The 24,421-nt window shown below is 47.5% G+C and overlaps 1 protein-coding gene across 1 annotated transcript in view; it reads left to right on the top strand.

Annotated features, from left to right (window-relative positions):
• LAMB1 (laminin subunit beta 1) overlaps positions 1 to 24,421 on the top strand; it is a 48,766-nt gene that overhangs the window by 4,020 nt on the left and 20,325 nt on the right. Inside the window, exons 5-23 of the mRNA XM_072326534.1 lie at positions 1,449 to 1,637; positions 1,728 to 1,791; positions 3,041 to 3,243; positions 4,421 to 4,541; positions 4,711 to 4,899; positions 5,260 to 5,439; positions 5,841 to 5,953; positions 6,833 to 6,912; positions 8,583 to 8,718; positions 10,842 to 11,000; positions 17,657 to 17,784; positions 18,285 to 18,408; positions 18,876 to 19,080; positions 19,217 to 19,360; positions 19,449 to 19,680; positions 20,735 to 20,898; positions 21,027 to 21,251; positions 21,948 to 22,165; positions 22,865 to 22,961. Of these exons, the coding sequence (XP_072182635.1) occupies positions 1,449 to 1,637; positions 1,728 to 1,791; positions 3,041 to 3,243; positions 4,421 to 4,541; positions 4,711 to 4,899; positions 5,260 to 5,439; positions 5,841 to 5,953; positions 6,833 to 6,912; positions 8,583 to 8,718; positions 10,842 to 11,000; positions 17,657 to 17,784; positions 18,285 to 18,408; positions 18,876 to 19,080; positions 19,217 to 19,360; positions 19,449 to 19,680; positions 20,735 to 20,898; positions 21,027 to 21,251; positions 21,948 to 22,165; positions 22,865 to 22,961 (2,971 nt within the window). The remainder of the gene's footprint in view (positions 1 to 1,448; positions 1,638 to 1,727; positions 1,792 to 3,040; positions 3,244 to 4,420; positions 4,542 to 4,710; positions 4,900 to 5,259; positions 5,440 to 5,840; positions 5,954 to 6,832; positions 6,913 to 8,582; positions 8,719 to 10,841; positions 11,001 to 17,656; positions 17,785 to 18,284; positions 18,409 to 18,875; positions 19,081 to 19,216; positions 19,361 to 19,448; positions 19,681 to 20,734; positions 20,899 to 21,026; positions 21,252 to 21,947; positions 22,166 to 22,864; positions 22,962 to 24,421) is intronic.

The following is a 24,421-nucleotide window of genomic DNA, read 5'->3' as shown; positions in this document are numbered from 1 at the left end:
GATTTTCAGATCTGTCAACCATTAACTCCTGAAGTCGCTCAGCTGTGACTTTGTGGCTTGTGTTGTGCTTAAACATCGAGTGTGTGAGGCTGCAGAAGGGATCATACAAAGTCAGGTCATTTGTTTCTGTGGTGCTTGTGTGTATAGAAGATCATTAGCTAAAGCATTAGTAGAGAGGATTTAAAAAAAATAAAAATTGGCTGTGTTATCAGCTTTCATTTGGCAAATGGGAAGGTCTTCAGGAAGAAGGAACATCTGTACACAGAGTGCCTTTGTTTCTCGCCAAACAGATGTCTTGGAATGGCAGATTATGTCCTGTACATCCTAAATCACAGGCAAGTGCTAGCAGCAGCCTTCAGCTCAGTTTAGGGACTGCAGGTCCTGCAGGGCTAAATCCCTGCTCTCTACATGGCAAATCTCTTAGTTTATGCGGAATTGTAGGGGTTGAAAGGAGATCATTTAGTCCAACCTCCCTGCTACAGCAGGTCCCCTACCGTAGGTTGCACAGAAAAGTGCCCACATGGGTCTTGATTCTCTCCAAGGAAGGAGAATCCACAGCCTCTCTAGGCAGCTTGTTCAGTCACCTCTGTGACCCTCTGCTGGACTCTCTCTAGAACATCTTCTCTAGAACATGCCAGTCTTTCTTGCACTGTGTAGCCCAGAAGTGGGCACAGCACTCCAACCGTGGCCTCACCAAAGCGGAGCAGAGGGTGAGGATCACCTCCCTTGACCTGCTGGCTGTGGTGTTTATAACACATCCCAGGAAATCATTGGCCTTCTTAGCCACAAGGGCACAGTGCTGTCTCACGGCCAACCTGTTGTGCACCCAGGTCCTGTAAGTAAGTAGGGGTGACATTTTCAGCCAGGAAGCAGAAAAAAGATTAAAATAGTTTCCAACCAGGACTGAGATGACTTTTTGTGCTTGGCTCCTTGATGACCTTCTCTGAATCCGTACTGTTAATGAAGCGACTTATGGCTCTTCCTGATGCAAGGCAGGTATTAATATCTGCATTCTGAAATGCAGTTGATTGAAATTTTATCATCACAGACCCATGAGGTCTTCTCTGCAAAAGATGAGAGGAGGTGTGGCAAGGAAGAAGGCTGTGCTGCTTTTCACATGCAGTGGAAAAAATCCCTTTGTCTCTGGAGCCCTGCTTTAATATCTTAGTTTCGAGAAAGGATTTGAAATCTGAGAAACTTGTAACTTTGGGCACTTACGTGCTTGATTGCTGAATGCAGCCTTTTCTAAAGACAGATGGTCTGTGGTTTAATGTGCCTTACGTTGAAGAACTGCCTCTGACCAGTGGAGGGTGAAAGGGCAAATACTCTCTGCAGAGAGAGGAGAGATGAAAATCCAGATGTGTTGATAGCTCACAGTTAAAAGTGCTCAATGTAAACGTGAATAATAGTTAACAGAATACAACCTCCTTTGGTTTTCTCGTTACTAGACATTCCGCCCTGCTGCAATGCTGATAGAAAGGTCATCAGACTTTGGAAAAACATGGCAAGTATATAGGTATTTTGCATATGACTGTGAGAGCTCGTTTCCTGGGATTTCAACTGGACCCATGAAGAAGGTGGATGATATCATCTGTGATTCCCGATACTCCGACATTGAGCCTTCAACTGAGGGAGAGGTCAGAGGGTTTTTTTTCCATACGCTTATTGAGCAGACTTCTGTACAAATTCAGATTCCCTGAGCCTTCTGTTGTACTGTTTTTCCCCAGGTCATATATCGTGTTTTAGATCCTGCTTTCAGAATTGAAGATCCATACAGTCCAAGGATTCAAAGTATGTATGCAGTTATCTTCTAAGCTCATTTGGAAGTGTTTCTGTACTTATTTATTTACTATTAAAAAAAACCAAAAAACAAACAACAAAACAAAACAATCCATAATTAACGTAAAACATCAGCTCTTATAATAATTTTGAAGTCATATGAATGCATTCTTGGTATGGTTCCTTATTGGTTCAGGAAAAGAGTTTTGTTTAAGGAACCCCCTCTGCAAAATACATGGAGTCACCAAGGGAATCCTTGGAGTGTTTTCAGAAAGCAAAGAATCAGAACGACAAATGTACTTAGATCATTTTGCATTTTGAGGTAAAACCAAGGGAGTCCTGTTTTATGATTCAGATGTTCTAACTTCTGAAATATGACTTTTGAGTGACCGGCCTTAGTAACACTGCATAGCTGGTCCACACAGGCATGATCATAAACTAGAAATGCCCATAGTGGGCGTGTGGAGTCATTACAAGCAAGGAAAGCAGAGAGATGTACAGACCTGTTGCTGTGGTGTGGTCAGAGTTTAACCTCTTTTGGCATTTGGCCTGAGTAGGGAATGGTAGTGCCTTAAACTTGACCTCTAATTTCATTTTCCTTCTTAGTTTCAGTTCACGTCCTTCTGTGTAAAGTTAACCGCAGTAGAAGAAAATATCTGAAGTAGGAGACAGTCTGCTAGTTGCTGTATTGGTTGAATGTTTTTACCCAAACTTTTAAAGAAGGAAGAGGCTGCTTTCATCAGCTTAAGTTTGCTGGGAAAGTTGGATGTATAAGAAAGAGGAAAATATTTGTGTCTTGTTTCCATCATAGATTTTTGTTCAAAAGACTCATAACTCTTAAAGCTCTAAGTCCACTTGTCAACAGTTGCTTAATATTGACCCCCTCCCTTCCTCCTGCTGTCCACATCTTACACTTCAAACCTCGAAGTGTCTAGAGAACCAGTATCTCATCTGGTGGGGACTGGTGTACGTGCTTTTTTGCCTGTAGTGTAATGCCTGTAGTATGCCTATAGTAAAACAAGCCAGTATTTTTATTTAAGCTTAAAATAGCTTACACAGTGTCAGCCTGTAGTAAGTTACTGCAATTTTTAGAAGTGGGGAATATGAAGTGATATAATATGTGGCATGTGAGAGCTGAAATTAAACCTGATCTAATCTGCCCGTAGGAAGTGTGTTTGGGAAGTCATTGCTGGCTTCCTCCCATTCAGTACCGTATCTGGTAAATAACTCCAAAACATGTTTTTTCTGGTGTCCCCTGCAGACCTGCTGAAGATCACAAATCTAAGAGTCAAGTTCACCAAGCTGCACACACTGGGAGATAACCTCCTGGATTCAAGGATGGAGATCAGGGAGAAGTACTACTATGCCATTTACGACATGGTGGTGCGCGGGAACTGCTTCTGCTATGGCCACGCCAGCGAGTGTGCACCAGTGGAGGGCTTTGATGAAGAGGTGGAAGGAATGGTAAAGAAAGAATGAAAAACATTGAAGTCATTCTCTTTAGCAGCAAACCTGTCATCTGTCCTTGCTGACATTAATCAAGGACAGAGAGTGAAACAGTGAGATAGTTTTAGCATTCATTTTCTAATTATGCTACGAGCTGATGAAATGAAAAGGCAGCAAGGCAGAAAGGGAGTGTTTCTGTAAGGGACAGGAGATATGTGTTTGTTGAAATCATTGCCCTAAAATTGAAGTAAAGAGTGGCCTTAAAGGTAGAAACACTTCCGTGAATCAAACAAGATCTGCATTTGTATCAGTCCTTATCAGCTGAGAAGCCGTTTGCATAGCTGCAGCCCTGATTACTTTACAGCAAGCTCTGTAGGGAAATCCTGATGCCTGCCTTGAGTGCTGTTGTCTGAGTGTTGCATCCCTTCTTGGTTCTGGGTTTTCCCATGATTTTTGCCTAATGAGCGGTAATAGCAGGCATGCTAATGAGTGAGTTATTAACTAGATGAAAATGCAGAGGCATAGGGAAAAACTGTGTTCTTGCCTCAGGGGCTGCAGGATGTGAGTATTCCCCATTGCTCCGTGTTCTCTGCCAGGGTCTCCACCTGACAACAGCCCGTTGCCTTAGAATTGTGGCTCCAGTGCTGGTAGTCCCCATCACCAAAGGCAGTTGCTGTCACATCCACACTGTCTGCTCAGTGTTTCTGTGTTGATGACAAAGTCTTGGTCTGATGGATGAAACCCATCCAAAATGTGGTTATTGTTCCTTAGAGAAGCAAGGTTCGGCAGCAGTGGGCTAGAACTGACATGCTGATGTAACTTGCTGCATGTTAATATCTAATTAACAAGTAATAAACAGCTAATTATTAGCTCTAAGATTTTGTGATTATTTGGGTGGAACTGTGCTGTCCTTGTTTGTGCCTAAAATCATTTATTCACGTGTAAGTTCCAGTAAGGAAAGGACAGGTTTGTTATGAGGATATTTTTAACCTAAGCAGACAAGATACACTTCAGCGGCCCTTCATTTCCACTTACCTGCACTGTATGCATTATAATGCAAAGACTCCAGAAGTATTTCCACTAGTTGTATTTTGAGTGAATAGGAGGAGCGTGGTTTTTTTCTCCACCCTCCCTAATAATCAACTATTTCTCCAATTACTTATATATATATATATATGTTTTATTTTGATGACAGGTCCACGGGCACTGCATGTGCAGACATAACACCAAGGGCTTGAACTGTGAGCAGTGTTTGGATTTCTACCATGACTTACCTTGGCGACCTGCCGAAGGCCGCAATAGTAACGCGTGTAAAAGTGAGTTTGGGTAACATGCAAATCTGAAGCCTGGTGTTGCTTGCTTTTAGCATTATGCATTGTTGCGTGAGCAACTTGTGGAATTTATGACGATGTGTCAAGTTCTGCATGTTCTTCAGTTGACTCATCTCCTCTGATTTCCTACTCTCGATTTTCATCTTTGTCACAGAGTGTAATTGCAATGGCCACTCCTCACAGTGCCACTTCGACATGGCCGTATACATGGCGACAGGGAACACCAGCGGAGGGGTGTGCGATGACTGCCAGCACAACACGGTGGGGCGCAACTGCGAGCAGTGCAAGCCCTTCTATTTCCAGCACCCAGAGAGAGACCTGCGGGACCCTGACGTCTGCGAGCGTAAGGGCGGCCTTGTGTCCGGTGGGATGGATGTGGGGCCTGGGCCATGGTCCTCAGGACTTGCTGTGAGAGATTTGGGATTTATCATAGCTGTTGCGCTCTTCCCAACCCCTTCCTTCATCTCAAAGCTGCTGGAGGGGAGCTTGGAGGTTAGCATGGAGGAGTTGAGTGAGCCTAGCTGCGTTTTGGCTTTTTCCTTAAGAATCTGCAAATGTATTTGGTGGCTTCATGCTCAACTTGTGTCATCTCTTCTCCTTGTGGTACCCATACTCTATGCTGCAGCTGAGTTTAAATCACTTAGTGTGAGACTTTGCCTTTTCTGTTGTAGCACTCAATAAGTGTGCAATGCTTCCTTCTTAGCTTGTAATTGTGACCCAGCTGGCTCCCAAAACGGTGGCATATGTGATCGCTACACTGACTTCTCTACGGGCCTCATTGCCGGCCAGTGCCGCTGTAAACTATTCGTCGAGGGGGAACGTTGTGATCTCTGCAAAGAAGGTTTCTATGGACTGAGTGCCGATGACCCATCAGGCTGTCAATGTGAGTAAAAACATATGTTCCTTTCTGTGGGAACAAAAGCTCTTTGAGGTGCTGCTAGCCCTGGGACAGGGTGGTTTTGTGGAGTTGTTTTTCTTTTCCTTTGTTTCATGTTTTGCTAAAGAAGAAAACATTCTTGTAGATCTGCTGTAGCTTGGTGTCTACTCTCTTCTAAAACTGATGTCCCCGGTTGGTCTTGGGGAATACATAGAGTGGAAGTAGCAGAATCCTGTTTCTTTTTAAGTCTATAAGCCAGAGGAGTTTTACTGGGATGGGTGGTGGGCGAAGTGTGCAATTAATGTCTGACCTGGGAAATTAGGGGAAGCTTTAATATAAATATTTAAATTGGATACTGTAGCTGAAACCTTGTGTTTTGACCTGCCTGTTTGTGTTTCCCAACCCAGCTTGTGCATGTAATCCTCTGGGTACCCATCCTGGAGGGAATCCTTGTGATTCAGAGACAGGAAACTGTTATTGTAAGCGCCTGGTGACAGGAAAGCAGTGCAATCAGTGCCTGGTAAGTAGATTACTGTAAAAATAACGAGGAGACAATGGTGTGAGGGTTGCTAGCAAGCAGGCGCCTGGCTTGCAGACTGGGTGGGCACCTCAAAGTGTCGGGAGCCATGGAGCTATGTTATGGGCAGGGAGGTGTGCGCTGGGTGTGAGTTGAGGCAGGTGAGAACATCTGGAAATTAATTCCTGTTACTTCAGTGTGTTTAAGGAGTAAGATGTTAGGATAACTATTGTGGTTGCTCTGCGAAAACGCGGGTCTGGAGCAGTTCTGCGTGAGCCCTTGTTAGGGTTAGAGATAAAAGATAACTGAGAAGCACAAGATAACATTTTCTATGCTAGCCATTTCTTAGACAGGGATTAATTGCTACACATACATTTCCATACAGTGTTTGTGTGTGCTGGAGTGTTGTAGAAACATGCTGTCAAATAAAGGGATATGTTTGTATAAACACTGACAGGCTCTCTTATCTGACAGTAAACTATGGACAAGCTAAACAAGGCTGTCTGTCCTCCTTTCCGCTGAGCAAGCCAGAGGAACAGCCTTACATGGGCACAAAGCCCTACTGGCCCCTATTCTGCTCTCTGCTAGGGTGCGGTGAGCTGGGCTTCGTGGGTTGATAGCCTGCACCCATACTGGTTTAAATGGTGCAGTAGGAGTGAAGCAAAGGAGATGGAGTCCTTTGTAAGTTATTTTTTAAAGCTCAGTGGTGAAGGGTTTTATTTCTAAAGCCCCTGGGCCAATTGGAGGAATGGAGGAGGGCAGATGGAGTTTTGTTGGCAGTTATGGCTTTTCAAGGGGCCAACTAAGAGTGGCTGGTATTGTGCAACGCAAAATGCGCTTGTGGGGTGTATGTAGTTACATCAGTGGTATCTCCTCCCACAGCCTGAGCACTGGGGCCTGAGCAATGACATGGATGGATGTCGACCCTGTGACTGCGACCAGGGAGGAGCACTACATAACAAGTGAGTCCCAGCCCCAGTCCTCTCCTGTAAATCATTCAGCACAGCGAGGTTTGTTCCATGTGCAATCACAACACCTTCATAATTTCTAGAGGGCAGTGTTTGGGATCATCTTTCTGCTCCTGAGTGTGGAAGTGGTAGATCTTGATTGCTGCAGGGGGTGGTACAGGTATCTGCACTGAGCTGGCTCTTGGTCTGGCCTGCACATTGACCCTTTAGTCAGTCTGTCTGTCTGTCCATCAGCACTGGAGAAGCATGCCAGCAATGCAGTACTGCTGCACTGCTCCTGCAGCACTACATGGGGCACGTAGGTCCGCACGTGTCCATTGAGGAAGTAGTGGTTGTTCAGAAAGAAACTTGGGTTTTTGAGATGCGTCCATTAGTAACAGTATGAGAAGTCTTGGCTTAAATATGTGTCAGCGCAAGGGTTTCAGGTAACCAGACCAGTCCTCTCATCAGAGCAGCTTCCCCTACATTGGGAGCATGACTTTTCAACAGTGACATATTTCTTTTATCGCTTCTCTCTTTCCTTCCCTCCTCAGACCCCTTGAAATAGCTTGCTTTTGTGTGAAACCACAGCAGTTTCCCAGGGGAGTGGATTGATGCCATTCTCCTGAGCTCTTTCCCCTCTGCTGCCTGGTTGCTGCTGCCTACAACACCTGGGCAACCATAGCTTGCCCCAGGCTCGTTTCCATACAAAGTGCAGCAGTTGCAGCTTGTGCACTGGAGCTGTTAACATCCCTAGAGAGGGAACTTTCTTACTCCCCTTCTGGCATCTGAAAGCAAACACTGTTGAAGTGTATCTCTGTAATTTCAAAACTGATTTCAGGTAAAAACTACTTTCAGACTGGGCTTGAAAAAGCCTGGAGATTTTCCATGGAAACACAGAAGGTTTTGATTTTAGGGAAGGTTTCTGTATTAAATTGAAATTAAAGGTAAGGGACGTTTTTATTGGGCCAGGAAACCTTCCTATGAAAAAGTATGACAAGACCCTATCAAAAATAAAACCTACCCCTGAGTTCTTTGTAATACAGAGCAGATGCAGGAGCAGTGAAGCTACAAAGAGTCATTTTGGAATAAAGCTATGCAGAGAAAATGGCTTGTTACAAAAGGAATGGACAGACCTTCTCCATCCCCCCAGCAGTGTTGCAGTCTGTCCCACATCTTTGTGTCCGTCCAAATCTGAATAAGCTATGTGTGGTTCTGCCCTCAGCAGAGCTGCCTGTGGGCAGCCTCTTGGAATGTACTTTGCCAAGTACAAAAGCAGCTCAGTATCTCGGGCATGCAGAGTCGTGCATGTTCTTGCTCTGCCCAAGCCCAGATGAGCAGATAGCTGCATGCATGGCCTACAGGCCTGGAGTCAAAGGGCAGACTTGCCTTTTGGCTATGTGGCTTTGTAAGCAAGCAAAGCACTCCCAGAACCGCTATGTGGCCTCAGGGATCTGTAACATTCAATCCTCTCGGTATCTAAACAGGGGAAACCACATGCAAGCTGTCTGTGTGAAATGGTCTTGGCCTGTGTTCACTCCTTGCTCGTACCCAGGAGCACAGCTGGAGTGAACCATGGCTGTGCCTGGGACCAGGCTGATGTTCTGTCAGCGCAGAGGAGCCAGCTGTAGCAGCAACGTGTCATAGCCAAGTGGTGCTGTACATTCATTGATTTTCTGTTTTAGCTGCTCAAGTGAATCGGGACAGTGTGAGTGCCGGCCCCACATGTTCGGGCGTCAGTGCAACCAAGTGGAGCCTGGGTATTACTTCATCTCGCTTGACCACTACATCTATGAGGCTGAGGAAGCCAACCTGGGTCCTGTGAGTAGCAGCTGGAGTGTGCTGGTCTGTGGGAAAGCTCTGTTTCGCAATTTGGGTGTTGGAAAGAGGCTGTTTTATAATGTCAGTGTTGCGCAAAGACAATGTGGAATTGTGCCAAATGGAGTTCTGTCGGAGCACTGCCTGTTCCTCCTTGTTTAGTCCTATCGATAAATAATGTAGTATTTTAGAGCAGGAAAACTGCCATTTTCCTCTTTTAATCTGTTTCTTTGCTGATGATTATATAGTTCATTTTCTGTCTGCATCCATCTTACCCATTGCATACGCACCCACCTCTCTTTGCCCTCTTACCTCAAGTGTGGTGGAGCACCAATGCTGGATTTTCCTCTCGTTGTCACTGACACCTGGAGGGAGCAGCACACAGGTTCCAGCACTTTGCTGTGTCAGTTTCTGTACATTAGTGACACTTTTTTAATCAATGACTAAATAAGTGGTTAATTGTGCAAAAAATTCATTTGTAAGTAAGGTTACCTGTAGTTTGTTTTACTGGCTCATGAGATCCATCAGGCTCTCTGGCTCCTTCCAATCCCTGGACACACAGCCTTGCTTTTAATTCATTTACAGAGGCCAGATGATTACATCAATTACTTTCGCCTCCAGCAAGGAGAAGGGCCGTCTTCTCCTGAGATAATGAGTGCTCTGAGGCACCAGATCCTAGTCTGCCTGGGGTACTGTTTCCTAATTTACTTGTTTCAGGCAGAATGTCAGGTTTCAAGCCAGGGCAGAGCATTTTGCCTGCTAGGTATCTGTGCTAGATAGCATCGAGCACAACTTGGCCAGCAGCAGGGTGTGCTTGCTGGCACGTGTTTGGGTGCATTTGTCTTTCCAGCTGAAGGTTCCAGGTATCTGGGGCAAGGAGTTCAGCCTGAAAAGCTGCCTCACCAAGCCAGGAGGTGAGCTGTTGCTTGTCTTTGGAAACCTGTGGACCAAACCATTTTAAACAATGCTGATATTGGGGAAATAAATCTTTGTTATTAATCTGGTGACAGAATAAGATTTAAATGCTCAGGTAGGGACCCAGCACGAGACAAAACAAGATGGATGGAGCTATAGGGGTTTTCAGGCAGTCACAAGTCCCTGTGCATAATTCCTGCACGCTCTCACTTACATTCCGCCTGCAGTCCTTTGTGGGAGCTCCATCCCTTTGTTCAAAGCCAAAGGCTAACCATGTATAGTTTGGCTCACTTCAAAGGGTGTGAGAATACATGAGGGGACATCCTGGAGTGACAGATATATTGACATTTCCTTTCATTTATCCCTTTCTACTGAAGCAGCTTTCATAGGAATGCTCAGGATGTTGTTTTATAGCGAGAACTATTCATGGATGCAGATATATTTGAAACAGGAAATTTGGACATCGCAGATTTCCACTTTCTATTAACTTTTTCCTCTTCTTTGCTAAACATAAAAAACTGACATCTCAGACTGAGAGGAGTAGCCAGCATCAGCTTGGATGTTTATTGTCTAGAGGTGTTTAGGATCTCTGCTACTTAGGGACATCCTATTAATGATAGCTGTGACTTGCTTTCAGATGTTATCCCAAGCAGTGGTTTGGTTTGGCCAAGCCCAATGTAATCAGGAAGCAATTAGCACTCAGACTGGGAGTTAGCAGAGCACTTCTATGCCACTGCAGTAAATCCTACTGCTACAAATGTGGTGAGTTATTACGTTACAGATACGTAATGTTATTACAGCAGTCCAGTTATATCCTGCATTGGTACACATCTGTGTAGGGTGAACTGGGTGCTGTAGGTGGTCGGTGAGTTTCTCCCAGCAAGATTTTAGATTTTATTACCCTCAATAGCAGGTAAGGGGATGAAGACTCTTGCGGAGTTGTTTTATCTTTCTTTCTGTCAATACACAGTCATATGGAAGGTGTGTCTGCCCATGACAGGGAGCTGGAACTAGATGATCTTTAAGGTCCCTTCCAAATGGGAAGGCAGTGGTGTGCATGCACACATCTCTTAAAGGAGAGAGCTTGTATTCTCTGGGATGCAATTGACGTGGCAGTCCAGAAGTAATCCGTCTGCAGAACTTAATGTACTCCAGTGGGGCTCACAAATTCTGTGTACTGGTACTAAAATCTCTCTTTCCTGTCTCTGTAGGGAGTAAACATAATTGAGCGCCAGTCCACACAGGACCGTACACCATCGTGGACAGGCATAGGATTTGTGAGGGTCCCTGAGGGGGCTTACCTGGAATTCTACATCGACAACATTCCCTACTCCATGGAGTACGACATTGTGATCCGCTATGAGCCCCAGGTGGGTTATTGCTCTCTGACACCTGCTTGGCATCCCAGTGCATGGCCAGTGGGAGCCCAGGGCTTCCTGGAAGCATCAAGACTTGCAGACAAGGATGGGAGCTTAGTTAAGTGTCTGAGATGCTGTATGGGAGATTGGTAATCACAGCCTGAACCTCTGATTAATCAGCTGAGGCAAGTATGGGGTCAGCTGTGGGAGCACAGGTGAGAGTGATGTAGCTGTGCTCCCGGAAGGGGTGGAGCTTGACTCCATCCCCTCTGAGACCTCATTTAAGGGCTGACTCCCACTGGAGCAGTATCTCTTGGAGATCGCTCACCAGGGAGGACTGCCTCAGCTGCTTCAGTCAAGGCACCACCGTTGGTGAGTTTTCCCTTTACTCATTCACTTATATACCTTCTGTACATTTTGTTTCCATCTGTACATTTAAAACCAATACATTTGGCGAGCCAGGCAGGAGCCTGCAAATATCGGAAAAAAAAATGTCTTTCCTGTGGAATGTGTTTAGCTGGTTCAAGGGGGAGAAGATCACCCCCTTAGGGAAAATCCTCCCTGGACAAATACCAGGGTTTGAGGCATCCCCATATTTTCAATTAGCGACGATTATAGAACAATGGGGGCCCTTACGGGTAACGGGCAATATGTCCCCTTACCATCTAACTGAATACTTTCAGGGGTTGCAAAAAGATATTTTGACAACCAAAGAAAGGCAAATGGCTGCATCCATGGCTGCTTGGCCTTTATTGAATGCTTTAAATCAGGCAGAGGTTAAATCAGATAAGATTGAACATGAAAATCAATTATTAAAAGCCCGCATTGAAAAATTGGAGGGCGAAATTAATCTATTAACGGGGAAAAATTCATCATTTTTTTCAAACACCCCCCAAATTAGATATATTACAATGGATGATAGTAAGGATCCTGAAACATCGGATCAAACTAAGGTCACCAAATCTGACCTAGAAGAGCCACTTAAGACGGACTTATTAGAAGTCCGTCCTATGGTAACCCAAAAAACAAAAAAAGTCCAGGAGCGACCAGCAGGGGTGCCTCCTGATCAATGGACCCCTGCTGACTCCTATTTACACGTAACAGCACGTCCATATACACCCACTGAACTTATGGATCTAGTACAGCGCTTCAGGCAAAGACCAAGGGAAAGTGTCCCAGCCTGGCTGTTACGATTATGGGACTCGGGAGCTGAAAGTGTAATAGTTAGCGGCTCCGAGGTATCTAAACTAGCAACTATAACAGTCCATCCTGCCCTGAGGCAGAGATTGTACTCAGGGTCCCAGTTCCCTGAAGAGAATCATTCGATCGTAGATTGGATAATGGCTGCCTGCCGTATGGTATGGTCAAATAAAACAGACATGCCAATACATACAGGAATGTGGTCTTCTATGGAAGACCTACAAAATTATATCCGGGAACTAGGCATGCGAGAGGCTGTCTATGAAGATGTATCTGTTAGTCCGGACATGGTGAAGTTTTCCGCGGGAATGAGGGACCTAATCTTACAACAGGCTCCCTCACATATGTATGGAACATTGGTTTCTATATTGAATCCTCTAGTGGCCGCAGAGGCAGCAGTCCAACATGCTGCCCAATTGGTAGCGGACCTGGGGGAAACGGAGCGCCTAAGAACCAAGCGCAATATTAGAGTAATTGAAGATCCTGAAGTTTTTCCAATAGCCCGAGCCAGGAGATCGGCTCCACGAACCCCTCGGGCGGGACCCATTAGGGTGTCCCGAAAACAAATGTTTAATGATCTACTCCGAGCAGGTGTTCAATTTGCCAAAATTGATGGGCAGCCCAATCACGTTCTGCTTCAGTTGTGGAAACAGCTGAAGGATGAACAAAAATTTCAAAACCGCCCCAAAAGACCGGGGATAAGGCTTATAGAACGACGACCAACAACAGTTTGGAATCTAGAAGACTTTATCGTGCCAAATAGGAAAAAGAGGCCACCTCAGGTGCCTCGGGTCACAGTACCAGAGGCATCAGAGGTAAAAGACCTGAATCTGGCCCAGTTTATGGCGTGATGAGGGACGTCAGTCACCCTAGGGCCTCTAGACGGGACCGGAGGCCCTATGTGGAATTGACAATATATTGGTCCCGAGAAAATGTGCAGAAGGTTATGGCCCTCGTTGATACGGGGGCGGAAACATCTATAATTTATGGAGATCCAACAAAATTCAGAGGGAACAAAGTAATGATTGGAGGCTTTGGGGGACAGACCGTTCCAGTCACCCAAACTTGGGTAAAATTGGGGGTCGGGCGCCTCCCACCACGGGAGTACAAGGTATCTATTGCCCCAATTCCGGAGTACATATTGGGAATTGATATCTTGTGGGGTCTGGCTCTCCACACAACAGTGGGAGAGTTCCGGTTGCGGCAGAGATGCATTAGTATCCGGGCAATTCAGACAATATTGAGAGGCCATGCAAAACATGAGCCTATTTGTCTGCCCAAGCCACGTCGGATTACTAATGTAAAACAGTACAGACTCCCAGGTGGGCAGGATGAAATAACAAAAACAGTGCAGGAATTAGAAAGAGTGGGTATTATAAGGCCTGCACATAGCCCGTACAACTCCCCAATATGGCCAGTGCGAAAATCGGATGGAACATGGAGGATGACAGTGGATTACAGGGAATTAAACAAGGTCACGCCGCCCGTTCATGCAGCCGTACCCAATATTGCCTCCCTAATGGACACACTAAGTAGAGAAATTAAAACGTATCACTGTGTCCTAGACTTAGCGAATGCATTCTTCAGTATTCCGATTAGTGAAGAATCACAAGACCAGTTTGCATTCACATGGGAAGGCAGGCAGTGGACTTTTCAGGTTCTGCCGCAAGGGTACGTGCATTCACCTACTTTTTGTCATAATTTGGTGGCGCGTGATCTGGCTAAGTGGCAGAAGCCACATAATGTAAATTTATATCATTATATTGATGACCTCCTGTTAACATCCGATTCATTAGAGGCGGTGAGACAAGCAGCAGATTTATTGATAGCTTATCTGCAAAAGAGAGGGTGGGCTATAAACCCACAGAAGGTGCAAGGTCCGGGGTTATCTGTAAAATTCCTGGGAGTAATTTGGTCCGGAAAAACCAAAGTACTACCCAGTGCAGTAGTGGATAAAGTCCAAGCGTTCCCAGTCCCTACAACATCAAAACAGCTACAAGAGTTCTTAGGTATATTAGGGTATTGGCGCTCCTTTATACCTCACTTAGCTCAGTTGTTGAGGCCATTGTATAAGCTTACCAAGAAGGGTCAATCGTGGAACTGGGGGAAGGTAGAACAAGATGCTTTCCAACAGGCAAAGCTGGCAGTTAAACAAGCCCAGGCATTGGGTATATTTGATCCGACCCTCCCAGCTGAACTAGATGTTCATGTTACCCAGGATGGTTTTGGCTGGGGCCTGTGGCAACGCCAGAGTTCTGTTCGAACCCCCATTGGATTCTGGTCTCAGGTTTGGCACGGAGCAGAAGAAAGATACAGCATGATTGAAAAACAGTTATTGGCTGCCTATTCAGCGTTACAAGCGGTAGAGCCAATAACGCAAACAGCAGAGGTTATAGTTAAAACTACATTACCGATCCAGGGGTGGGTAAGAGATCTAACTCACCTTCCTAAGACAGGGGTGGCCCAAGCACAGACGGTAGCACGATGGGTCGCCTATCTAAGTCAAAGAAGCAGCTTGTCTTCGTCTCCACTCAAGGAGGAATTACAGAAGATCTTAGGCCCAGTGACATATCGCAGTGATACGCCGAAAGAACCAATGGTCGCTCCACCAGAGAAGAGCCCTGTTCAGGAAGGAAGATATCCTATTCCTGAAGATGCCTGGTATACGGATGGGTCCAGCAGAGGCAACCCGAGCAAGTGGCGAGCTATAGCATACCATCCCTCTACTGAGACAATCTGGTTTGATGAGGGGGATGGTCAGAGCAGCCAATGGGCAGAATTACGAGCCGTGTGGATGGTTATAACTAAAGAACCTGGTGATGGCATCCTGAACATCTGTACGGATAGCTGGGCCGTGTACCGGGGGCTTACTCTGTGGATTACGCAGTGGGCTACCCAGGAATGGACTATCCACGCCCGACCGATCTGGGGGAAAGACATGTGGGTAGACATTTGGAATACAGTCAAACACAGGACGGTATGTGTCTACCATGTCTCTGGTCATCAACCCCTGCAGTCACCAGGAAACGATGAAGCGGACACACTGGCCCGAGTTCGATGGATTGGGAATTCACAATCCGAAAATATTGCCCGATGGTTACATCAGAAGCTACGGCATGCTGGACAAAAGATAATGTGGGCAGCTGCTAAAGCATGGGGGCTGCCTGTACAGTTATCTGATATCGTCCAAGCATGTCAGGACTGTGACGCTTGCTCGAAGATGAGACCAAGACCGTTGCCTGAAACAACATCCCACATTGCTAGAGGATATAGTCCTCTTCAGAGATGGCAGGTTGATTACATTGGGCCCCTCCCTCGGTCTGAGGGGGCGAGATATGCCCTGACCTGCGTTGATACTGTAAGTGGACTGCTGCAAGCCTATCCCGTACCAAAGGCAAATCAAGCATATACAATTAAGGCACTCACTAAACTGATGTCTGCATATGGGACACCTCAAGTCATCGAGAGCGACCAAGGGACTCACTTTACTGGAGCGATGATACAGCGCTGGGCAGAAGAGAACAACATTGAATGGCGATTCCATCTGCCATATAATCCAACAGGGGCAGGCCTTATTGAACGCTACAATGGTATTCTTAAGGCTGCCCTGAAGACAGACTCCCAGTCCCTGCAGGGGTGGACAAAAAGATTATACGAAACCCTGCGGGACTTGAACGAAAGACCTCGGGATGGCAGACCCAGTGCTCTGAAAATGTTACACACTATATGGGCCTCCCCTCTTAGGATTCAAATTACAGGTGCTGATAATGAGGTAAAACCGCAGGTTGGTAATGACAATAATCTTCTGCTCCCTGCCCCTGAGAATCTAAAACCAGGAATCCATAAGATAAATTGGCCCTGGAAGGTGCAAGTAGGACCTAAGTGGTGTGGCCTACTTGCACCTTGGGGGAGACTATTGGAGGTGGGAGGTTCAGTTACCCCCTCGGTGATAGGTACATGGCCTACTGACATCGTGGTCAATACTCCGGTCTTTATTGCTAAAGGGACACCCATCATGTCCCTATGGCAGATCAGGACTCCTCCTCTGGTGCCAGATATAGTTATACAGCCACAGATATCTGGCCAGAGGGTATGGTATCGGAGGCCGGGACATAATCCGGTGCGAGCAGAAGTATTGACCCAAGACAAGAATACGGCCTGTATCTTGCCCTGGAGGGCAGACCTTCCTCTCCTGGTACCCTTGAAACATCTGTATTACTCTCCCTAAGATTCTAAGCCTCTAGGACCATCAGAGAACAATTCGTGTGGACTGATGAAACGCAAATGGACCTGCACCTCGAGATGGCTTGTCTCCAGTAACATCTATCAAGCACTGGCCCACGGAAGATCGTGAATACCCATCCAATCATCATTTGAATAACATCAGCATTCGGTGCGACGGGAAATTGTATCAGCGTCGCGTTGGGTCTCTGTGATAAGGGAAAACTCACCTAATCATTGGTTCACGCTGTGAAGGGGTGGAGTGTATGGGAGATTGGTAATCACAGCCTGAACCTCTGATTAATCAGCTGAGGCAAGTATGGGGTCAGCTGTGGGAGCACAGGTGAGAGTGATGTAGCTGTGCTCCCGGAAGGGGTGGAGCTTGACTCCATCCCCTCTGAGACCTCATTTAAGGGCTGACTCCCACTGGAGCAGTATCTCTTGGAGATCGCTCACCAGGGAGGACTGCCTCAGCTGCTTCAGTCAAGGCACCACCGTTGGTGAGTTTTCCCTTTACTCATTCACTTATATACCTTCTGTACATTTTGTTTCCATCTGTACATTTAAAACCAATACAGATGCATGACAGTCCAGGAGGATTTTTACTATCTGGTGTTGTTTACCTTACAGTTTTATCCAACATCATTGTGTGTTGCAGCAGATGCTTAATAAGTAAATTGAAAACTGACAAGGCCCTTCAGGACAGATTAGAATATGAATTTGGTATCAGCCAGACAGACTTGCAGAGAGTAGAAATGCTGCTACTGTTACATGCCTTAGGAGACAAATTGTCCATCTTGGATACTGAACACCTGCTGCCAGGAGTTTGTGAGTAGCTGTTTTTGATTGTTGGTGTTTCACAGCAGAGGGAGGTCAAGAGAAATACCCACCCTAACAGTTATTCCTTACCTTAAGTTTGGCAGCAGCCAATCATGGAGAAAAGCTGGCTCAGGTCTGGGATGCAAATGTGAGGGGAGCAGAGGTTAAGGCTCCCCCAAGCCTCCCCACTGACATTATGCTTTGAGTTGTGTTTTTTTAGGATGGGGAGGGGGTGGTGCACAAGAGGAGACTGGAGCTCCTGCCTCTCCCTATCTCAGCCCAAGCCCACCACTGGGCAGATACCCCAGTGGTGCTTGGAGCTGCTGCCCCTTCCTTTCTGCAGCTGTTCCTCACCTCAGTGCTGGATGCTTCCAGGAGCTCACAGCCCTTGCTTAACATTAATCAGCCTTTCTTTTTTACTTCATCAGTTGCCGGATCAGTGGGAAAAAGCTGTGGTCACTGTGTCGCGCCCAGGCAAGATTGCCGCAGGTAGCCGGTGTGGCAACACAGTTCCTGATGACGATAATCAGGTTGTCTCATTGCCACCTGGCTCCAGGTTAGTATAACTGAGTAGACCAGAACCAGAAAAAAGGCCAGGTTACAAACTGACCAAAAGCAGGCTGCTGTGAGTCATCTGTATCTTCATACCTTCCCCTGCAGTTCAGAATGAATTTGTCAGAGTGGTCTCAGTGCAGCTGAAACAGAGTTGTTGTCAGCTTGCCTTGGCCTCTATGAAAACAGAATTTCATTTCCAGTGTGTTGTATAAAATGAATTTAGTATTGTGTCTGTAGTCTCAAAGCTTTTAAGTTTATTCTTCTTGTCTGAAAAAAAAGGTGTTTGCAGAGCCTGCGACGTCGCTATTACTCTTTACCTTGCTGATAAGCTTTTCCGGTTCTGACTTGCACAGGCCTCCAAAACAGCTCCTTTACATTGCACCTTTTGTTCTGCCCATTCTTGGCTGCTCGCCATTATCTCAATTGCTTTATGGGGGCCACCTGAAATGCTTTACAGTGCTGGGTGTTTCAAGTGAGAAACGTTTCCTGTTCCCAATCCAGATATGTTGTTCTCCCACGGCCGGTCTGCTTCGAGAAGGGGCTGAACTACACCATCCGGCTGGAGCTGTCCCAGTACTCCTTGGTGGAATCTGAGATGGAGAATCCCTACACACTCATCGACTCTGTGAGCAGAAATTTCCTGAGGGGTGCTTTGGTGGAAAAGTGTTTTTAAAATCCCAAAAGCTTGCATTTCTTTTGGGATGCATCTGTGTAAATTCAGGATGCTGTCTTACGAAGTTGTTGCTTAAGGCTGAGTCCAGGTTTTGAACAGGTGTTTTCAGGCACAAAGCGTGCACATGGCTTTTCTGTGCACATAGGCTTTGGTTGTCTTTTACTGGACCACAGAGGCAGACTTTTACAGTGCATCAAACTCCTGAATGGGTAGAATTGGTAGATAGGAAAACTGTGCCACAAAAATGAGTGTAATAGTTCTGTATAATCATTCTGTCACTTCCCTTACAAATTCTGTCTACCTATTTGATTTTTTGGACTATGAAGCATAATGGAAGTGGGATAGTAGCATGTTCTCACAGTTTTGGTGGAGGCTATTTACAAACAGTGACACATTGCCACTATGAAATTCTTCTGTAGCTTGTCCTCATGCCGTACTGCAAATCACTGGACATCTTCACCGTGGGAGGCTCAGGTGAAGACGTGGTCACCAACAGTGCTTGGGAAACGTTCCAGAGATACCGGTGTCTGGAAAACAGCCGGAGCGTTGTGAAAACCCCAATGACAGATGTCTGCAAGAACATCATATTCAGCATTTCTGCATTACTGCATGAGACTGCCTTGTGTACGTAACTCCCTGCTTATAGAGCAGACTGCACCTGGAAGCTTGATGGTGCTTCCTGGTGTGCCCGTGAAGTGTGAGGTGTGTGTGTCCTGCACCATGATGCTCACTGCCCTGTGCTTCTCTTCTTTCTGCTCAGCCTGCCAGTGTGACCCCCAGGGCTCACTGAGTTCAGTGTGTGACCCCAGCGGAGGACAGTGTCAGTGCCGTCCCAATGTGGTTGGAAGACAGTGCAACAGATGTGCACCCGGCACCTTTGGATTTGGGCCGAGCGGATGCAGGCGTACGTGAGATGTCATGCCCAGGGCTTGGGCTGCTGATGGCAGAGCACTGGCCTCCCAAATGCAGCCTCTTTTCCACTCTCCTTGCAGCTTGTGAGTGCCACTTACAAGGCTCGTACAACTCATTCTGCGATGCGGAGACAGGCCAGTGCCACTGCTTCCCTGGTGTGTATGGGCGGCAGTGTGACCGCTGCCTGCCTGGATTTTGGGGCTTCCCCAGCTGCCAGCCCTGCCACTGCAACGGCCACGCCGATGACTGCAGCCCCTACACTGGGGAGTGCCTGCACTGCCGGGACCACACGGCGGGCCCCAACTGCGAGAGGTACTTGTAGCCTTGGCTGGTCCATTACTGCATTCACAGCTGGCAATGCCTTTGCTGTGAAATGCAGAATGTGTGGGGGGAAGTGAGTCCTTATGACAGAGGAGTGGAGGGGGGACAACACTGCCCATAGCTTCCCATCTAGCACCAGGCTTTCCCCACTGAAACCCTCCTGAGAATCATAGAATCATTAAGGTTGGGAAAGACCTCATCTAGTCCGACTATCAACCCAGCACCACCATGCCCACTAAAACACATCCCTAATTGCCTCACAGAATCATAGAGAGGTTTGGGTTGGAAGGGACCTTTAAGGGTAGCTAGTTTCAACCCCCCCACCCAAGGCAGGAGGCAAGGACACCTCCTCCCTCTAGACCAGGATGCTTACAGCTCCATCTAGCCTCTCCTTGAATGCCTTCAGGGTGGGACAGCCTGTTTTAGTGTCTCATCACCTTCACAGTAAATAATTTCATCCTAATATCTAGTATAAACCAACCCTCTTCCTATTTAAAGCCATTTCCCTTTAGTTTAAAACCATCTACCCTTTTTTGAAAACCTCTGGGATGGTGCCTCCCTGGGCAACCTGTTCCAGTACCTCTGCTCTTTCTGAGAAGTGTCTCCTAATATCCAACCTTACCCTCCTGTGGTGCAACTTGAGACCATTCCCTCTCATCCTATTGCTGTTACCTGGGACCCCCACCTCGCCACAGTCTCCTTTCAGCTGTAGAGAGCAATAAGGTCTCCCAAGCCTCCTCCAGACAGAGCATCCCTGAAGTTCCCTCAGCCACTTCCTATCAGACCCCTGTTCCAGACCCTTCAGTTCTGTTTGCCCTTCTCTGGGTGGGCTCCAGGACCTCAATGTCTTTCTTGTAGTAGAAGTGTCTGCCACAGGTCTCCTGCTGTTAGTCTGGCATAAGACAGCTGCTCAGAGCATGCATTGTGCAGGAGGACTGCAAGGGTCTATTTGCCCTTGGGTTCTTCACCCTCTTGCAATGTTTGAGCTTAAGTTATCCATCCATCTGCCTGCAGTCCCCTGCATTCTGTCTACCCGTTCACACAGGTGCGAGGCTGGCTACTACGGAGACCCCATCCTGGGCTCAGGTGACCACTGCCGCCCCTGCCCTTGCCCTGATGGCCCTGGGAGTGGACGCCAGTTTGCCAGTGGCTGTTACCAGGACCCTGTCACCCTGCAGATTGTGTGTGTCTGTAGCCCAAGATACATAGGTAGGCTGCCTGTGCCTTGAGCGCAATCCAGTCAGCATCTCCCCATCTAACAGCCCTTATTGCCATTTACGGGGCTGTGCACTCATGAGCCGTGATGGTAATTCGTGTTGTGCTGCTTGTTCAAACAGGCAGTCGCTGTGATGAATGTGCGTCTGGCTTCTTTGGCAGCCCCGATGAGGTTGGCGGCGCCTGCCAGCCGTGCCAGTGCAACAACAACATCGACACCACCGACCCTGAAGCCTGTGACAAGAGGACAGGGACATGTGTCAAGTGCCTGTACCACACAGAGGGTGAAAACTGCCATCTCTGTAGGCAGGGCTACTATGGGAGTGCCCTGCAGCAGGACTGCAGAAGTGAGTGGGGAGATGCACCAAACAACAGCAGCCACCAGAGCTCTTTATAATTGACCCAAGACCCTTGGGGGGGGGAGGGGGAAATGGAATTACCTCCTGCTGGGCTTGTGTGCAGCTGTGTGTTCAGAAAGGGGAGTAGGGGCAGAGTTTGCATGTGCTGAAAGAATGGGGCTTTGGATTGAGGAGCGTTTCTTGCCCTCTTGTTAGTGCTCTTTGTTTTCCTCTTATCTGCAGATCATCCCTGGTGGGGTGAGATTTGGCTTTTGTTTACACAAAGATTCCTGCAGATGTGGCTGATTAGCAGGAGCTTGCCTCGGAAGCTCTCTCTGCTTCCCCGGTGGCCCAGCACAGCCCTGCCTGCTCTTCTTTACAGCAGGAGTGGGGTGGGGACAATTTGCTGCTGCTCCCCATCCAGCGCAGCACACAGGTCCTGTTCTGCTGCATGTGTCACTGCTCTGAGCAGATCTGACTTGCATCAGGCTTAGAGGAGCCAGGAAGACCTGAGCCTCCTTCGTAAAGGAGACAAGAAGAGTAGGAAGGCTGGAGGTCTGCTCAGGGTCACTGTGGTCTCCAGCCACAACACATGCACTGGAGCAGTGGATGTAGAAGTGGCCATCTTGGGACCTAATGGCCGTAGAGGGGTGCACACTGGGTTGCCGTGCCACACACCCAAGCTGCCACTTCTTCTCTTTGCAGAGTGTGTCTGTAACTACCTGGGCACTGTGCGGGAGGACTGCGATGACGCAGAGAACTGCCGCTGCGAGGCGGCCACGGGGCAGTGCCGCTGCCTGCCCGGTGTGGTGGGGCAGACCTGCGACCGCTGCGCTCCCCACACCTGGAGGCTGGCCAGCGGCACCGGCTGCGAGCCCTGCGACTGTGACACTGCCCGCTCCCTTGGGCCGGCCTGCAATGAGGTGAGGAGCCATGAGAGGAGGTGAGGAAGATGCAGGGAGCCATGAGAGGATGTGTCCGCCAAGCGCTGGTCCTGAGCCATGTGGTGTTGGAGCCGGGGGTTGCCTTGCTTGCATGGCAGCCAGGGGCTGTGGGATGAGGTGTGAGGGACATAGGGGATAAAGTTAGCTTAGATAGTTGCACCGTGTTGGCCATCACCACAGACTGCTGCCCAGAACCAGTGGGAGCGTGGTCAGAGGTCTGGGGCAGCTCTCCTGTGAGGAGAGGCTGAGAGGACTGGGGTTGTTCAGCATGGAGAGAAGAAAGCTCCAGGGAGACAACTGTGATCTTTCAGTACTTAAAGAAGGCTTGCGGGGGAGACAGAGGGAGACTTTTTGCCAGGGCCTGTAATAACAGGACAGTGGGAAAAGATTTTAAACTAAACTCAGAGGGCGGTGAGACCCTGGCACAGCTGCCCAGAGAAGCTGTGGGTGCCCCATCCCTGGAGGTGTTCAAGGCCAGGTAGGATGAGGCCCTGCACAGCCTGGTCTAGGGGGGATGTTGCTGCCTATGGTGAGTGAGCTGGGTTCAGTGATCTTTAAGATCCCTTCCCTGGCTCTGCCAGTGATGTCCATGTGTGCCACAGGTGCTGGGCTGGGGAAGGCAAGAATCTTTGGGCTGTGGTGACCACACTGAGGTGTCTGTATCTCTGTTTCTGGCAGTTCACAGGGCAGTGCCATTGCATGCCAGGCTTTGGAGGCCGGACCTGCCGGGAGTGCCAGGAGCACTTCTGGGGTGATCCAAGTGTGGAGTGCCGAGGTGAGTCCAGTACCGTGTGCTCTTCCCACCTCAGGAGAGAGGGAGATTTGCTGGGGTCCACCTCAGTGCTTTGGTGTCTTCCTGGATCACATGCCTTCCTGGAGATGTGGCAGGAGCCTGGTGTATTTTTGTGGCTCACTGTGTGTCTTATTGGTCTCTTCCATAGAAACAAACCTCTTTGTTTAGAAATGAATTGTTCTCTGACCTTTACTTTGCAGTGCTGGTAGGTAGACTAGCGTGGTTAGAAAACCCTTGTTTGGGTTTGAGGATTGATCTGGAAGCATGTTTCTTTGTGTCTTGATTTTACTTAGTAGAAGACTCCCGTCCCTGTTTACATCTTGTTAGGGAGACTGGTTGAAAAAGTGAGGTTTCTGATTTAGGAGATTTTCCTTTCATTTCAGATGAAAACAGGAGAGAGAGAAGAGACCATACAGCTAAGTTAGCCATAGCTAACTCTGTAGAACACAGTGCCATTAAGTCAGTTGTTTAGAAAACTGGATTCTCTCTGTCCTTTCATTATAAACAAGTCTGTTCATTAGCTGAAAAAGAAACTTCAAACACTGTCCAGACCAGAACAAACTTGTATCTCTGATCTGTTCAAATAGGAGTCTTTGCCAGGAGGGTTTGCAATTGATTAAGGTATTTTTTCCTGCAGGGAAGAATGTGCTTGCTGTGCTCTTAATAAATCCTTTACAATAGGACACCTTAGCACCCATTATCTGAGCAGGTAGGAAGGTCACAGGTACCTGGTTGATGCTGCAGATGAAAGAGCTGGAGAATTGTCCTGATTCCTGAATACATATTAGGTTTCTCTTTTTGGAGGCTGCATGTGTTCTGGCTGTGCTGGTTGCCTCATGTTGCTGTGGGGCAGTGGTTATCTCCTGGTATCAGCTGTCTCCATCAGGGTTTATTGATGGAGTCCATCTGCACACCTTATCAGCAAGATTTTGCTGCGTACCAACATTTCTGACCTCTCATCAAGTTTCTGCTGCTTTTTGAGCATGTGGAAACCTGCTTTTAACCTTTCTGAAGTAAAAAGAGGATGTATTCCTTGGAACCTATTTTTTTCCACGGAAACATTACGCTTTCCTTCAAATCCATTGCCTTTTCTGCTTCCAAGGGATGGCCTCTGAGGAAGCAGAATAACTTCTCAGCCCTTGTTCAGTCCCAGCTGGTGGAGCTCTGGCAGCGATACAGCTGCTGCGTGGGAAGGTTGCAGCTTTCTGAGATAAGTGGTTTGCAGGAGACCTGGACAACTGTGCTGTTAAAGGAATTACAGAGCAGTGCCCTTGGAAGATAATTTCAGTGAGGCCTGCAGCCAAAATGAAGATGGAACTGAGGTAGAAGGAGATTTGTGACAAAGATGAGTCCTTGCTCAGTCCAGGCAGCCCAAATGGCCATGTTTTGGGAAGAAGACACTGACATGGACTGGGAGCTGTCAGAGAGCTCTGAACTATGTG

The sequence above is a fragment of the Excalfactoria chinensis genome, chromosome 1, assembly GCF_039878825.1.
Source record: "Excalfactoria chinensis isolate bCotChi1 chromosome 1, bCotChi1.hap2, whole genome shotgun sequence".
Lineage (NCBI taxonomy): Eukaryota > Metazoa > Chordata > Aves > Galliformes > Phasianidae > Excalfactoria > Excalfactoria chinensis.
This window is presented reverse-complemented; position numbering and strand designations above follow the sequence as displayed.